Source organism: Condylura cristata, unplaced genomic scaffold, assembly GCF_000260355.1.
Source record: "Condylura cristata isolate star-nosed mole 26May11 unplaced genomic scaffold, ConCri1.0 scaffold00009, whole genome shotgun sequence".
NCBI classification, from domain to species: Eukaryota; Metazoa; Chordata; class Mammalia; order Eulipotyphla; family Talpidae; genus Condylura; species Condylura cristata.
Genome location: NW_004567110.1, coordinates 46,350,776 through 46,367,111, shown reverse-complemented (window position 1 = coordinate 46,367,111; position 16,336 = coordinate 46,350,776). Strand labels below are relative to the sequence as shown.

General features: G+C 37.4%; 1 protein-coding gene across 3 annotated transcripts in view; it reads right to left on the bottom strand.

The window, feature by feature from the left end:
* SLCO5A1 (solute carrier organic anion transporter family, member 5A1) overlaps positions 1 to 16,336 on the bottom strand; it is a 140,431-nt gene that overhangs the window by 81,438 nt on the left and 42,657 nt on the right. For all 3 annotated transcript variants that reach the window (XM_004679813.2, XM_004679814.2, XM_012723072.1), the window contains exons 3-4: positions 7,365 to 7,497; positions 1,418 to 1,644 (exon numbers count right to left, since the gene is read on the bottom strand). In XM_004679813.2, coding sequence (XP_004679870.1) covers positions 1,418 to 1,644; positions 7,365 to 7,497 — 360 coding nt within the window. The remainder of the gene's footprint in view (positions 1 to 1,417; positions 1,645 to 7,364; positions 7,498 to 16,336) is intronic.

Below are 16,336 nucleotides of genomic sequence, written 5' to 3'. Positions count from 1 at the left end.
AGCTGGTTGTAGCCGCTTCAGTGTGAGTTCAACTCCCAGCCCCAGAGGTGACCCACATGGCACAGCAGACCTCTCCTGACCCACGCCCCTTAGCAGTGTACTTTGTCAGTCAGCCTGTTCTACTACCTGCCTCTCAATGCCCCCGCACCTCTGGCCTGTACCCCAGCTCTGTATGCATAAATAAATAAATATTTTTAAAAATCACTCCTTTGTCATAGTCATAATGGCCCATAATAGGTCCATGAATGATGGGATAGTCCATATGGTGAGAACTCAAGACCACAATGGCATCCATAAAATCCTTCACCATCATAGAGCAGAATAAATATGGACAGATTCCAAAATACACATTGTCATAAAATAATGGGGCAGGGACAGGAGATGTGTGAAACTTAACTGGGAAGAAGCAGTTTCAATGAACTGTCAGCCACCTGCTTTGAGCAAATATAGTATTTAAAAAGTCCAATCAAGCCAGCACAATTGAACCAGTCTAAATGGACTCTTACTCTCTGACTTTGTGTATATAGTCAAAGCAAGATGATAATATGCTTATGATAATTTTAAAACAATCTTAACTGATATAAACATCTGATAAATATTATACTTTATAACTTAAAAAATTTCAGGAAAGAGGCAGAATCTAATAGATGTATATCTGTTTCTAAGAGTAAAGGGATTAATTGTTACTCAATTGATATCTGGTATCCTGGAAAAAAAAACTGTCTATTTAATTGCTTATTATCTTTATTTTCAAGAAAAATAAAATGAAAAATGGCCTGTACATATCACAGAAACTTCTGGATGTTTTCACACTGGACTGGGAATTCCATGCCTTGCTGCCCTTTTCTCTGACAATTTAGAAGCATTTGACAGCCACTGTTTAACCCTTTCCTAGTGGCAGGTGTTATATTTAAATAATGAGCAAGTCATTCACCAAACCACTGGTCCCCTGAAACCAACAATCCTTTATATGTTGCAACAGTATTTTAAAAATCAGATATCTCTAATTATAGTTAATGACATATATATAAATGCATTTATCTTCAAGATCTAAAATATCTATCTTTAAGCACAGGTAGTGCTTCTAAACTACCTGTTAAGGACCATTTATTTAGTTAATATTCTTTTCAGTCTATCATATATTGATATTTTGAAAAATATATTGAAGATGAATTAGAAAATGTATATAGAAAACATACAAAATGACAGCACAATGTATCACATTATTATTTATTATTATTATATTCAAAAGATATAAAAATGACTGTCGATTTTTTAAATTTCTCACTCTCAACTTTGGTTAAGTTACTTAGCTAGACCAGTAAACAGCTGGCAGGCAGCATTGCCTGGGAATCACTGTTTGAGAAGCCCTCGTACAAAGTAGCATGCCCTTATTTATTCAAAAGGTGTACTTTACCTCTGATGTCCTTTCCAAATCCCATAGAAGAAACTTTTTTGTCCACTTGTTCGTTATTGTTTGATTTCTCCTTCATCACGTCATCATCATCATCATCACTAACAACTTCAACAGAAAATTTTTTCTTTTTCTTTTTCTTGTGTCGAGGTGGAAGCTTTTTTGGAAAAGTAAACATTGGGAATATCACAAGAAACATTGCAATGGCACAAAGGAGGAATCCACTCCACCTAAAAAATTGGGAAATATGAATGGCATTTGGGCTTTTGCAATATATGTGAGAACAAATAGCAACTCAGAAGCTTGTGATGATAAATTTCTCAGAGGAAACTTTTGCCATTAACAGTTACAAAGTTAAAAAATAAATAAATAAATCAGTTGCAATGTAATAGGAAGTTGGATAAACTAAGAAAACATAGGGACCCTCCCTTTCTGAGCCATAAATGAGAAATCTACCCCAAAATTATACTACTATTACAATGAGTATTGAGAACTTCTCTCCAGTATTTTTGAGCACATTCATGCTATTTCTTTAAATCAACATTGTTAATACTGTACAACTTGTATTTTATAATAACATAACTCACAAATTTAATAGAAAAATAATTTAGTCCTTATAGCACACTTCATGTATCAATATAGACATATTTTTCTTAAAAGAAAACAATTGATATCTCACATAAATTATACTTGAGACTGACAATGTCATTCAAATATTTTTCTTCAAGCACTATGAATGTATTGACTCCTGTGACATGGTGATTTATTAGCAATATCTATTTAGTCTAAGTCTAGTTTCTAACACAGAACTCCAAAAACCCCTGAAATTTTAAAGTGTATAAGTTTGTTTTTCTATGTCAATGAGGTGAACTTGGAAAAGTCCCTACTTTTTTTTAATTATTATTATTGATTAAACTTGTTGACTTCCTTACATTATTGTTCATTTTTGTACAATAGCTTATTTCTCCCCAGGTGTAGTCCCTATAAATCTTCCACCACCATATTACCCGTGATAGTCCCATGCGCTCTTCCCTCACCCTCTGTATAATACTTCAGACCTACAGTTTGCTTGCAAGTTTTGTTGAAAGCATCTACTTAACCTTAGAATGGAGGCTGGTTGTCTGGGAAACCAACCTTATGATTAGGGAATGGAAATATCAGTCCTACCCCAAATCTTCCTACAGACAAAATATGTTCCATCTCCAAAGGCTAATGATTTAACCAGGCATGCTACCAATAAGACTGCCATAAAAAAACCAAATGGGAGGTTCAGGAGCTTCTGGTTTATGAGCTTGTAGCAGCAAGGACAGTGATACACTGGAATAGGGCAGGGAGACCCTGCGGCATCATTCCCATCTAGGTGTTCCTTAGCTATAACCTTTTATAACTGATCAGTGATGGTAATTTTTTTTTCAGTGAGCTGCTCTAGCAAATTAATCAAACCCAAGAAGCAGTGCTATAAGAACATCCATTCTATAACCAAATGATCAGAAATAGAAGTGAAAAAAAAATCAGACTTTCTATTAAAATCTAAAGCCACTGGGGTGGACAAGTCTGTGACACTGAACCCTCAATCTGTGTGATCTGATGCTATCACCAAGAAGAGAGTGTTAGAATTTACTTGAATTGTAGGAGCCCCAACTGGGTGTCAGAGAATTACCTGACGTGGGGAAGAAACCACACATCGTCATAATGGCCAGAACCATCAGTACCTCTTAACAGCATTCACAATCCTTAAGCAAGTAGAAGGGCTATCAAAGATATTACACCTGATCTTTGCCTTCAAGAATATGCAAGGTAGGTATAATCCAGGTAAACATATAAAAAATAATCCCCAAAAATGTATATATATGATTAAGTGATAGACTACTTATATATAGACTGTAAGTGTTACAAAATTTTGGAAGGGAAATCAAGACATGGTAGGAGGAGCAGAATATAGTTCTCTAGAAGTGAGACTCTGTCTTTCAGCTCCTCTGAAGTGACCATGCTGTGAAGACCAAAAGCACATGCCCAGTGGAACACAAATTCTAGCTCTGCATTAAGCCATGGGCTAAGGACTTGATCTTCTTGCTGCCTATTCCACATGGACAATTTCTTAATGCCCTTAAGCCATTTTTTAAGCAAATAGAGAACTCATTCCTACCTAACAGGGTTGTCATTTCCACAGAATTCCTCAACTCCAAACTCTCTTTAAAGCACCCACACTCATAAATGCTCAAATTCCATTTTCTGTATTAACAGGGGTCATCACTTGAGATAGGAACGCAAGCAAATTTAAGCATTCATGTAAAATTCAAATCAGTAAGAATATAGATTCATTTCATAGTGATAATCCATTTTTTAATAATAGTGCTCTATTAAAGTGCTACTATCAGCTGCTAGAGGTCACAGTGTAGCTAAAAGAATAATTCTTAGAACGACACATTTATAACCCATTATGTTAATTTCAAAGATATTTAAATCACTATCAAATAAAAAGATATTTAAACAATCATAAAATGAGTTTATTTTGAGAAATGTGCTCAGAGCAGACTTCGAGAAATCTCAATTATTCAGAATACAATCATGAACTTAGCACCTGACACAGATATTGTACTCAAAAAAATTCCTTGAATAAATACTTGACTTCAATTTTTGTAAAACCTATCTCACTCATCTATCTGTAAGAGGCATAGCTACTATGTCTGGCTCTCATATTTGGCTGCTTATAAGGCCGTCACTAATCTGGCCCTTTCTTTTGGGAAAGTGTGTTCAAATCCGTTGAGCTCTTTCAGTTCCCCAGGTCTCTCAAGAGAAAAAGCTCCTTTCCTCTCTTCTCTCCAGAACAGGGCAGGCAGCATTCCTGTAAGGGATGGTGTTTAACTGGGACTTTGACAGACCCAAATTTTTATCCTACATTTTCTTAACTCTAATATCCTATGGAAATTATCTCACTTTTCAAAAAGGGCTTTCTAATCTGAAAGAATAGTAATAATAACTGTTTTACAGGATCACTCAAATTTATAAGACTATTTATCTTTAAAGAATCTAATAAAATTCCTGCAGCAAAATCAGCAATCAATTCATGGTAACTAGTTTTGTGCGTTGATGATTTGCTCTCAGGCCCCATCCAGATACACTGAGTTAAAATTATATGTAAATATTAAAGATACCCAGGTAATAACCTAAAGTGAGAGCAAATAACAGTAGAAGGTAAAGAATTAAAGCAAATAACTGATGGCACAAGGGCTTAAGTCTCAGCACTATGAAGCCATTGCAGAACTAGCTCCATCCCCAGAACTGACCCACATGGTACAGCAGACCTCTCCTGTCTCACCCACTGCTCCCCTCAGCAGTATATTTCAGTAGAGCTGCCTGTTGTGCTCCCCACTGTCTATGGTGAATCCTCTCATTCCTCCCACCTCTGATCTACACCCCAGCTCTTGTATACATAAATAAATAAAATAAATACTTTTTTAAAAAATAAAGCAAATATGTAAAAATAATATAAAAATCAGGTCATTGCAAAGCAGAACAAACCAACCCACCTAACTTCACTGGCCTCCAGTAATGATATAAGCATATGACATAATTATAGTGCCAAGAGAGCCCAAAGAGAAGCTGAGTAAGACAATAAGGGTCGAGCTGGATCAAACAACAAAGTATATGGGACAAGATACATCAGTAAGAGCTAAAATTAAAAAGTCAGGGTATCTACCTTTCATGAATCTTACCTCAAATTAATCAACAAGAATGTGGAGGGAGGGAAACTGTTAGTCTGCCCTGGACTTAGCTTCTTATGCCATCTTTTATTGACCTGAGACTTTGGGCAAAGAATTCAAAACACTGAGCATCAGTTTCCTCATCTGCAAAATGGGTATATTAGTGACGATAGGAATTTGCCATACATTTACCTGAAAATGTTTTTAAAGCTCTTAGTGTGATGATTGACATATAGTAAGCCTCTGATAAATATTAGCGATAAATAGAAATTATTCATCCATTCATTCCTTCACCTTTTCTATATGCTTATTGAAAAACCTCTCTTAAGTGGTAGGTATCCTATAGAATAACACTGCATCAAGCAGCATGTCTTTGTTCAAACCTGTTTCAAACAGCACTAGTCACTAAATAGAATTCATTTTAAAGAAACCCCTATTACACATTCCTATATTGATAAATGTTATCATTTGTAGAGCTAATATTGAGTCATTAAAATGAATTAAACTACTTGATCATTGGTTAAATTTAAAGAACTAGCATCTATATAGCAAGAATTACAGATAGACTCATTATTCCTCACAGCCCTATGAAGGAGGTACTACAATTATTTCCACTTTATGCGTTTAAATTAAAAAAAAAAAAACATAAACACAGAAGTGCTAAGTAACTTTCCCAAGGTCATGTAGCTGTGAAGTGGAAGTTGCTATCAGTTAGATTGCTGTCTACTAGAAAACTTTTAAAAGACAGCATAAAAGTACTTGTCAGTCTCAAGCAACTGGCTTTCCCCCCTCCCTACCCCAAGTTGATCCTCCTTGCCTTTTCTCTCCCTCTACCATGCTCTTCTCATGGACATCTATATAGAAAACGGAACATATAGTGGACATCATAAGTATATTTTAGTTTTCTAAAAATTAAAAAAAAAAATCTTGCCCCTGACTTATTTCATAACTGCAAAGAAAACAGTAATAGAAACTAAAAATTTCATTATTGAAATAACTTAAAAGTCCTATGTTATTCCCCTAAAAGTAAGAAGGAAGTTGCATTCTTTCCGGAATTTTAAAATTCCACCGAGTCAAGCTCATGTAGATCTTAGTATTTCCATCTTCAGAGAGTGTATCTTACAAGAAGTGATCTATAACTTAATATTTGCTAACTGCTTTGAAAACAGTCTCAAGACTATTTCCCACAGCACATAGTTATGAGCTTATTATTTCATAGTGAAATACAAGTACTCTAAGAAACTCTTTAGAAAGCAATTACTTGACATTAATGTCTAATACCAAAATATTCTCTTCTATAAAATGCAAATTTCTTATAAGCACATGTATATTACTAATCCATGTTAAATGAATCTGGGATGACATAGTCTCGACTAGTGCTTGCAATCACTAAGAGAAAAAAAAAAACCAACATATTATATTCAAGTTTTGAGAATCACAAAGAACTTAAATAGAGCACTGAATATTTGGATAAATAAAATAACACCCAAAACTAAAGTTCTCATTTATTTAGCAAGAAAATTGGGCGCTAGCAAGTGACAGAGCAGTTAAATCTCTAGCATACATAGGGAAACCAAGCTCTTTCCACACATAGTTACCAAGTGACAAGATTCACTAGGAGCATGATGATAGAAAGTAGGACTAGAGTTCTGGCCAGTGGGGGGAGTCTGACAAAGCAGGAACACAGATATAATAAGGAAATGGGAAAAATCATTTTATACTAGATAAAAATCATTTTATAAAGATAGAAAAGATGATGAAAGCTATGATTAAAATGTCCAGGAAAGTCCTGACACCATCACATTGAACTGCTCCAGTCTGCTACAAAGAAAACAATCCTAAAGAGTATGGATTAAGTTGATGTTCCCAAACTGGCTATATTAATTTCCTCTGGCTGCTAAAACAAATGATAACACAGAGGTTTAAAACAACACAAATGTATTTTCTCAGATGTCTGATAATTAGAAGTTTAAAATGGGTGGGCAGGACTGTATTTCTTCTGGAAACTCTTGGGGAAGACCCATTTCCTGGCTTTTCCTATCTGCTAGAGTCCACCAGCAATCCTTCGCCCACGGTGTCATCTGAGCAGATCACTCCAATCTCTGCTTTACCATCCCCTCTTAGTTGCCTTGTAACTATTTTTTTCATCTTCCCATTGGGAAAAATTTTATTTGAACTACCATGACGCTACGAGTTAATTATCAATAACAATAAGTAAAATGAAAATTTTAGTAAACAAGTCTTACCAGTTTCCAATGAAACGAGGGTCACTCTGATCAAGGTGAACAGGATTTCTGGGGTCAACATAAAAACCAATAAGAAGACCACCTAATAAATATCCCACTGCAGGACCAAGTGCTCCCATGACATACATGATGGCTGGGAAGACAGAAGGGGAAATGTGAAATATAACAACATGTTGTTCATGTTCTGGTAGCCAGACCATGCACGAGCCACAATTAAATCCAATTCACAACTTCCAAAAAACAGAGAACTTTACATATTAAATCTATGTGTGTCGCTATTTGGGTTGCCAACCAATGGTCCTTATTTAATTATTATTATTCTCTTAAAATATTAGAATCCTCTAGAGAAACGTTTGGTCAATTTTGTTTCATTTTTCTTTTTTAAAGATTTATTTATTTGTGCATACAGAACTGGGGTACAGGCCAGAGGTGCAGGGGCTGTGAGAGGATTCATTAGAGACAGAGTGGGGAGCAGAACAGGCAGATCGTGGAAGTATACTGCTTGAGAGGAGCAGGGAGCAGGTCAGGAGAGGTCTGACACGCCATGTGGTCACCTCCGGGGCAGGGGGGATCCAACTCATAAGGAAATAGCTTTAGCCTCTTAGTGCTGTACTTTAACTCTCTGTGCAACCAGGGAGGGCCCACTTTTGTTTCATTTTTAATATAAGTTATCAGACCCCTCCCCCACCCAATAACCCCACCTGGTTCATGAGGCAGTCACTGGATAATCAAGATATCAAAGGAAGTCTCAAGATAGGAAAAAAAAGAAAAAGGTAGATGTCATTTACACAACTGGGAGAGTCTAACGATTATGGGAACTCAATGCCAGATTTTCCCTTGAAGGTGGATGATGCCCTCAGATAACTAGTATTGTTCAAGTTACCACTTTAGAATTAAAAAAAAAAATGCTCACAACACATTTGATTTACTGTTAGCTGAGGAATCTTGATTAAAAATTACTAACTCTCCTCAAATGCTATGAATCAGAAGGTCCAAATGGAAAGTACCATCCACAGCTGAATTAAAAAAAAAAAACAATAAAGCATGTGTCCAAAGCAGGGGTGAGGTGGGGCCTTACTATAAGTAGATCAAAAATGTTTTACTTTTACCAAAAAAATGTTGTCATCAAAATTAACATTCCTTCATTCCTTTCATTGATTAGACTGTTCCAATCTTCCTTAACATTTATTTTACTCCTGTGATTTAAAATTTTAAATAAACGATATTTTGCTAATTTTTAAATTTTAAGGTAAGATATAAACTTCCTTGAAAGTCACAGAAGACTCTAGCCACACTACACAGCAACTATTTTTCTTGTTGAAATGCAGTTATTTGGAGACATCAATAAACACTCTTGTGTGCTGAGAACAAACTCTTGATACATGTCTCTTGTTTCTATAGCCATCACATGCATTCTAATCACCGAATAAATAAGTGGGTTACTGATTACTTTCAATAGTGCCTGTTTATCAGAAAGCAAAGTGGAATAATCAGAATAGCTACACCTTACTTTATCATCTACACCTATATAAATTTAGACTAATCTTGTACCTTCTGTTACTTTTAACTACAGACAGTAATTTAACACCTGCTCTCACTTTTCACACTATCCCAAAAGAAAAAGTGCGGTGTTTACTTCACAGAATCATCTGCTTGTAACAATAAGACATTTAAGTTCTTCAACTTCTCCATCTGTGTTTGGAAATGGAGAATAAAGGCACAACCTCAAGTAATGGGTATTCTTTTGAAAACATGGATTTAATAGAAATTAAAACTTTGATAAATATTAACTTAAGCTCTGTTTACAGCCTAAAACAGACCTCAAGAATAGAAAGTACTTTTTCAGTCCCAGGTATTCCCATATGCATATGAAGATAAAATTTATGTTTACACCTTCAGGCAAACCAGCACCATTTAGAACTTAAAACTGTAATGAGGCCAAAATGTGACATGAATCATCTTCCCAAAATAGTTCTTCTGGCACGAAAGAGACCGTCTTACAAACACAGACCGGGAAGAGGGTATTTCCGCCATACTGTTTATGCCTGCAGCACTTGAGAACAGCATTTCAGAGTGCCAAGAAGCATTGTACAACATGCAAGCTGGCAGGACGTCGCAATTATCCAGTGAATGGGAAGCCAATTAGATAACTACTTTATGAAATACAGATGTAGACTTTTTAAAATTTAGCTATGTAATCAGGGAATTTTATTACGTAGCAAATACTTTTAAGTCCTTTGAAATCATTTTTATTAACAGAAAAATATATGCATATCTTATAACTATACAATATGCAATACTATATATTGTAACTATACTATATATAAATATATTAAAATATGTGAATGTGTGTGTGTGTGTGTGTGGGTGTATCTCAATAAGTGATATAGAACATGGTCCCATTTAGTAAATAAATCACTTTGGCCATTCAGTTAACATTTATTATTTGATTATCCAATGGCACTCTTTTAGAACTTATTAGAGAGGCCAGGTGTTGAAGTAAACCCATACCAGTCTCCCTATTAAAAATTTCTAATCGCCCCTCAATGCCTCAAGAAAGAAGTTTAATTTACTCTACCTGGCATTCTGGAATGGGACAAGCTGCATTTCAATTTGAAATTTACTGTTCAGCAATACTCAGAACATGTTTGGGAGAGTTTTCTCCCTTTCCCTGAAATCCCACAGTGCTCCTGAGTCTTTCTACCTGCCTCAATCTTACCCCTTCTTCAAGTCCCACCCCATCCAGCAGAGTGGCCTGTCTCCTCAAGGTCCTTGAAACTATACACTGTCTATTCCACAAGCCTCCTTAGCATGCATTGTCATCAAACACATTTCTTTTATGCATCTTGACCAGTCCTCCAACTAGAACATAAGGTCTGCCAAATGATGCTCACAAAGGAATTCCTGTCAATGATGTTCACTGCTGAGCTCCTTCCTGTGACACATTCATTACCTCGTTACTCTCTTCCAGCCAATGAAACTTCTATTGTCATTAACAACAAGCAATATCAGTGATGAGCCTCTTCCTTGGTGTGTATCATTTCAATGACAGCAGGAATCTGTTGCTAACCCACTGAGGGGTGTGCTGACCGCTATATTTGCCCACATGTAGGAGACTCGTAGGAGACTCCAAGACCGGATAGAACCAAGCAGAAGCCTGGGGTCTGGAGTCCAAAGTCTGTTTATTAGGACTGCCCCTGGGTATATATAGGGTCTGTACATGCAAGGAAAAACAGGAAATGTGCTTGAAGCTGGGAGTGGAGTGCATGTTTATACCTGGCCTGGGGCTTCTTGTAGCTTTTACTTGAAACAAAGTAGTGGGCTGCAGCTATTTGCGGGACAGAGTGCACTGTGCTCTGCTGACTTGTTTGTTGGCCTTACTGGGGAGTGTGCTCACCCATGCACAACATTAGCCAGGGCAGGTGCACTTGAAGTCCTGCAGAATTAGCCACAGGGACCAATCCATATTTCAATTGATAATTTTATCTTTTGGGGTTGTGTCTCATTAGACCTTCATTGGTTTCTCTCATGATGAAGAACTTGTACTCGCAGTCCAAACTGTTCTACAAATTAGAAATAGAAATAAAATTCCAGGTTTTTCTTTCTACACTACATGGATTGTCGAACATGCCCATGCAAAACTCCCCTTTGAAAGAACACTGGGCCATTCTATTCATTTGAGATGAAGCATACCCTGCTCTTCTACTTCTCCAAGTATTTCCATCTTAATTTTGGATGTCCCTCCCAGCATTAGCCAACTCCTGGAGATAATGAACAACTCACTTGAGAGTGAGTTCAACTGCAAACCAGTCTACCCAGAGTCTGCTCCAACCACCTTTTCTTTAACCCCAGTCTCAAGGCCACTGTTCACCTGCCCTAAACACCCTGTGACCAGGTACCAAATGAAGTTCAGCCCCCCTACACTAGCTTCTGCAAAAATTTTTCAGAGTAGCCAGTTCTAATCCCATGAACCCTGCCTATCCACTCCTCCCCGGGACAGCACAGTCAAGATTCTTACTCACTATTCTTCACCTGCTTTGTCTACTACTGATATTGGGCTTCCTCATAGGGCCCTCTATGATATGTGTGCCCTTTCTTGGCAACTGTGAGTTACAAACTATCTTTGCAATGGCAATTGTCTCCTCATTTGTTGACCTCAACAAATCTTAATTTTTCTATTAACACACTGTTTTAGAAAAACATCACAGTCAAAGAACTTCTTCACCCTTCTCCCTAACCTATGCCTCTGGCTTCCATTATGCCTGGGTCAGCTTCCTTCCTTCCTTGGAAAGTCACCACTTGCCATCAGTCTCCGCATCACAGATGTAGATACAAAAACACCTGAAGTCATCTCACTCATTCTTGCTTCTCTTGTTATCACACTGCTCATCTCACATTTCTATCCTCACCTGACCCCAGCCTGTCTCCTGTAACCTTGGACATTATTTCTGCACTGATATCTTTATCGCATCCTGCCCAGCTAAGATGCTGATGTCTCCCAAACTAAACCCCAGGAATGACCCCTGCCCAGACAGAGTCTCTGCTTTCTATATGCAGCTGTGTGGGTCATTCCCTATTATTTCCCCAGAATGTTTTATTTATCTCTGAACTTACAGCTGGCTGTCTACAGCCCAATGGGTCACACACTCCGTCTTGTAAAACCCAGCCTCCTATGGACCTCCTCTGACCAAGGGAAACCCCAGGAATGTCTCTCTTTGAGAGACACTAGTGACACTGTAGTTACAATGGCTTGTGTGTTACTTCAAATGTGCAATATAGTATTTACTTGAGCCACCAGGCTGTGCATTCCATTTCTCTCTTCCTAAACTACCTTTTACACTATGCTATGATCACTTGTGCTTTTTATATGAAAGCATATTAATTTCTATTTTTGACCACATTTATTTTATGACCACATTTTTAACATTTCCCCTAGACTCACCATGATGTATCTCTCTTACATAGAAACTGTTTTAGCTTTTGAGCCTTATCTTTAAGTGTATTTTATCTTTTTAAAATATTTTTCATAGAGCTTTTAATTCACTTTCAAGTATTTCTTTTAAAATTATTTGTCATCTTCTATTTCTCACACCTCAGGTTTCCTTACTTAGTCCCATTTACATTAGTTTTTTTTTTTTATTTTGATAACTCTCTTGATGTTAAACTTCAAATTTTTATTTTGCTCCTCATTGTACCTTATTTTTAGTGTTTAGCGTTTCTCTTTCCTTTTGCATCCTTCTGTATCTTCTTTTAAAGCATTTATTTGCTATGATTGTCTCATGTTTTCCTTACTTTGTGCTCAGTTTTTGGCCCATTTGAAGCTGGGTCCTGGCCTCCTTCACCCCTGGGCCTGTCTCCCTGCTGTCTCTGTAGTCCCATCTTTAGCCAACCTGAATTGCATGTCCAGTGGCTCAGGGTAGTAGCAGGTCTCAAATTTCACCCTGCGGGCAGAGCAGATTAGCTGGACCCTATGCTTACTCTCTCATATCACCTAGTAATGAGAAAATGTGAGTTCTACTTCCAAGGTCTCCAGTAAATAAGCACTGAGCCTAAGACACCCCCGTCCAAAGTGTGAAACTGACAAACCAGCAGGCTTCTCACTCACTCAGCTCCAGAGTTTCCAGGAGAGTCCTTTGGGTGGAGCTGCCCAGTGGTTACTGAAGAGAAAAGGTGTAACATCACTCTGCAACACTCACCTGTACCTGCTTCACTCACTGCTGAGGATGGTGCTTAAAATATGCTCTTCCTTCCCCATTACAAAAGCCCAACTTGGATTATTGGAGATTTTTCAAATCGAGCTGTTTCATAGGGCGAGGGGGCAAGCCAGGGGGATAGATCTCTGAACTGTAAAGAGTCTATATTGGGTAACTCAACCCAATCCAGGATCACGAGAAATAATTCTAGAACTCCCAACGGTGACCAACAAGCAGCCAATCACGAGGCTCACAAGATGTGGGAAACGAAGGGGCTCACTCAAAGCTAGCAACATTTTAGATCACAGATGACCATACAGTCAGCTTCTTCTTGACTTCATACCACAAATGGTTGAGTATAGCTCCACAGTGTAGGTCAGAGGTCACTCACTCATCTAAGCAGTAAATTCCTGGGGCCAGGAGAAGGCACTGCAAAGGCAGGTAAGATTGATACACTGGTCTCCAAAAGAAAACCCCTCCCTAGTCAGGTTTCCAGAGTTCTCACAGTCTCTTAGTAACTGGCCTGGATTTTATGTGCCCTCAATTGCACCTGGAGTCTAATTTATCCTCTGCTTCTGTGTTGCCTCCCTCCTCCCTCCACATCTTGCCACTCTGTCCATCGCTTCCCCATGCCATGGCACAGGACCCACTTTCTCAGCTGCCCCAGGTGACACCGAATGCTGGCTGGGAAGTGATGCTGAGAGGGATTTAGGTTACAGAATCACTTAAGCCCAGTCTCAGAACCTGAGATTATACCCAGACAGTCCCACAGACAAAATTTTTGCATACATGTCTAGATCCTCACATGACTAATAAACCCCATCTGGGGACATAGTGATAGGAGGTCACCCTCTTGAGTATGTTTGGTGACACAGCCTCTGTGGAGAGCAAGAGGACATGAAAAGTGATCCACACTCCATTGCACTATCTCAGCAGTGACACCAACTCACATTAAACTTGCATCATTTCTTGAAAATGAGCCAAGGTGCTTCACAGTACCCGAGGGCCATATCTAAAGGAAATATGTTCTCGCTCATTCTGTCCACTTGCAAGCACAGATCGACAAAAGACCTCTGAACTTGATTACTTTGAATAGCAAATTCCATTTCTTTTTAGTGATTCAGTTATTTTGACAGAGGCCTGACAGCAAAAGAGCAGCTGCCAAAGCAGTCAGGGAATAATCTATCACTTTGCTAAAGCATCCAGGGAGCATCTTAGGTCAGGGAAAGGAAAAAGGTTTGACTATTTCAATGTGTGATGGTTGTTTTAAATTCACACATCTTCCTTTAGATATACCACCAGTGTAACTTGCATTTTAAAAAGGAACACAAATGCACAAATTGGAGCAACTAATTACACTTAATTAACTTCTTGGGTATGGGAGAGAAAGTTTTAAGACATCAAACTGCCACTTGTCAATTACCATTATCTATAAATGTAATCCAATCCTCCCAAAAGACCACAAGGACAGCTACCATGAAAAGTAGGGGGAGAAAATTAGGTCAGATTTTTTACTTAAAGCTTTAGTAGAAGTCAAAGTGGTTTCCTTTACATTACCAAAAAAAAGTGTAAGTGAATAATCAAAGTATAAATGAACCCATGAGAAACTAACTTCACTTTATCAAAGAACTAGAAGCTGTGAACAATAAGATAGCATAACTAAAAAACTAGAGAAAACTGATATATCACAGTACTTGGTGCAGATACAAAATCAGTGAATTAGTTAAGCTCATCCATTGCTGATACATTTGTATATTGGCTATAGGCTTTGGGGCAGTAATTCATCATTTATATCATGATGACCTTTATCACTGCATTTTGAATACAGAAAAGCAGAAACATTAATAATAGTATACGGTAACTGCATTTTGAGATATAATGCAACTAATTATTTTAATGTTTACAAAGAGTTTGGTTTTTTTCTTTTTATTGATTTTTTTCTTCTCCCTTCAGGTATGTCACCATATCTCTCCTACCACTAGATTACCCATAGTCCCTCACCATAGTGTACTGTGGCCTTCTCCCTTCTCCAACTTCCCTCTCATTCCTTCCCCTCTCCTTCCCCTCCCTTCTTGGTTGTCTCAGAGCTATGGTCAGTTTTAATGTTTTAAAATTTGGATTCGAAGTTAGTTTTTGTCTAATCTTTTGCTTGGTTTCTCTATAAGCGACATATAAGCAACACTATCTGGTACTTATCTTTCTCCTTTTGGCTTATTTCATTTAGCTTAATACCTTCTCGCTCCATCCATGTTGCTGCAAATGACATGAGTTTATCTTTTTTTGACTGCTGAGTAGTAATCCATGATGTATAAATACCACGTCTTCTTGAACTACAATCTGTTCTGGGGCACTTAGGTTGTTTCTGTATTTTGGCTATTGTAAATAGTATTACAATGAACATTGAGTTGCAGGTTTCCTTACAAATTAGTGTCTTTGTATTCTTTGGGTAAAACCTAGGGAACAACTAATGTCCACCAAGAGGTGAACAGATAAGCAATTTGTAGTACATTCATACATTTAACAATACAAAGGAACAAACTATTGATATATACTAGAACATAGATATTATTTAACAATACAAAGGAACAAACTATTGATATATACTAGAACATAGATAAATCTGAAAAGAGTTGTTCTGAGTGAAAAAAAGTAGACAAAGTATTATATGCTGTATGGTTCAATTTAAAATCCTAGAAAATGCAAAACTAATCACAGTAGTAAAAGACAAACTGTAGTAACCTAGGGGCAATTGGGGTGGGCAAAAGGGATGGAATACAAAGAGGTTGTGGGAAATTTTTGGTGATTTTGGCTAGGTTCAGTGTTGATTTTCAGTGATAGGTCATGGGATATATGTAGATGCCACGCCTTATTTAATGATGCACCTCAATTATGTGCAGCTTGTTTATGACAGCATAGGGGAGAAGGAAGTAGAATATTCTAAAAATAAATTCTGGTGATGTTTACACCATTCTTTAAGTTACTAAAAACCACAGAATTACACACATTAGTAAGTGTGGTATTTATGGTATATAACATATTCCTCCAAAAATCATTTTTTAAAAGATTAGAAAGACATGAACTAGATATTAAGTGGTTAGGTCAGGGTAGTGAAATTACAATCAGTAATTATAATTCTTCAGTATTTTCTTTATAGCTTTCAGGTTTTTTCTGATTAAATATAAAAGCACGGGCCCTCCCTGGTGGCGCAGCGGGTTAAAGCACAGCACTAAGAAGCTTAAGCCACTTCCGCATGAGTTCGATCCCTGCCTGCCCCGGAGG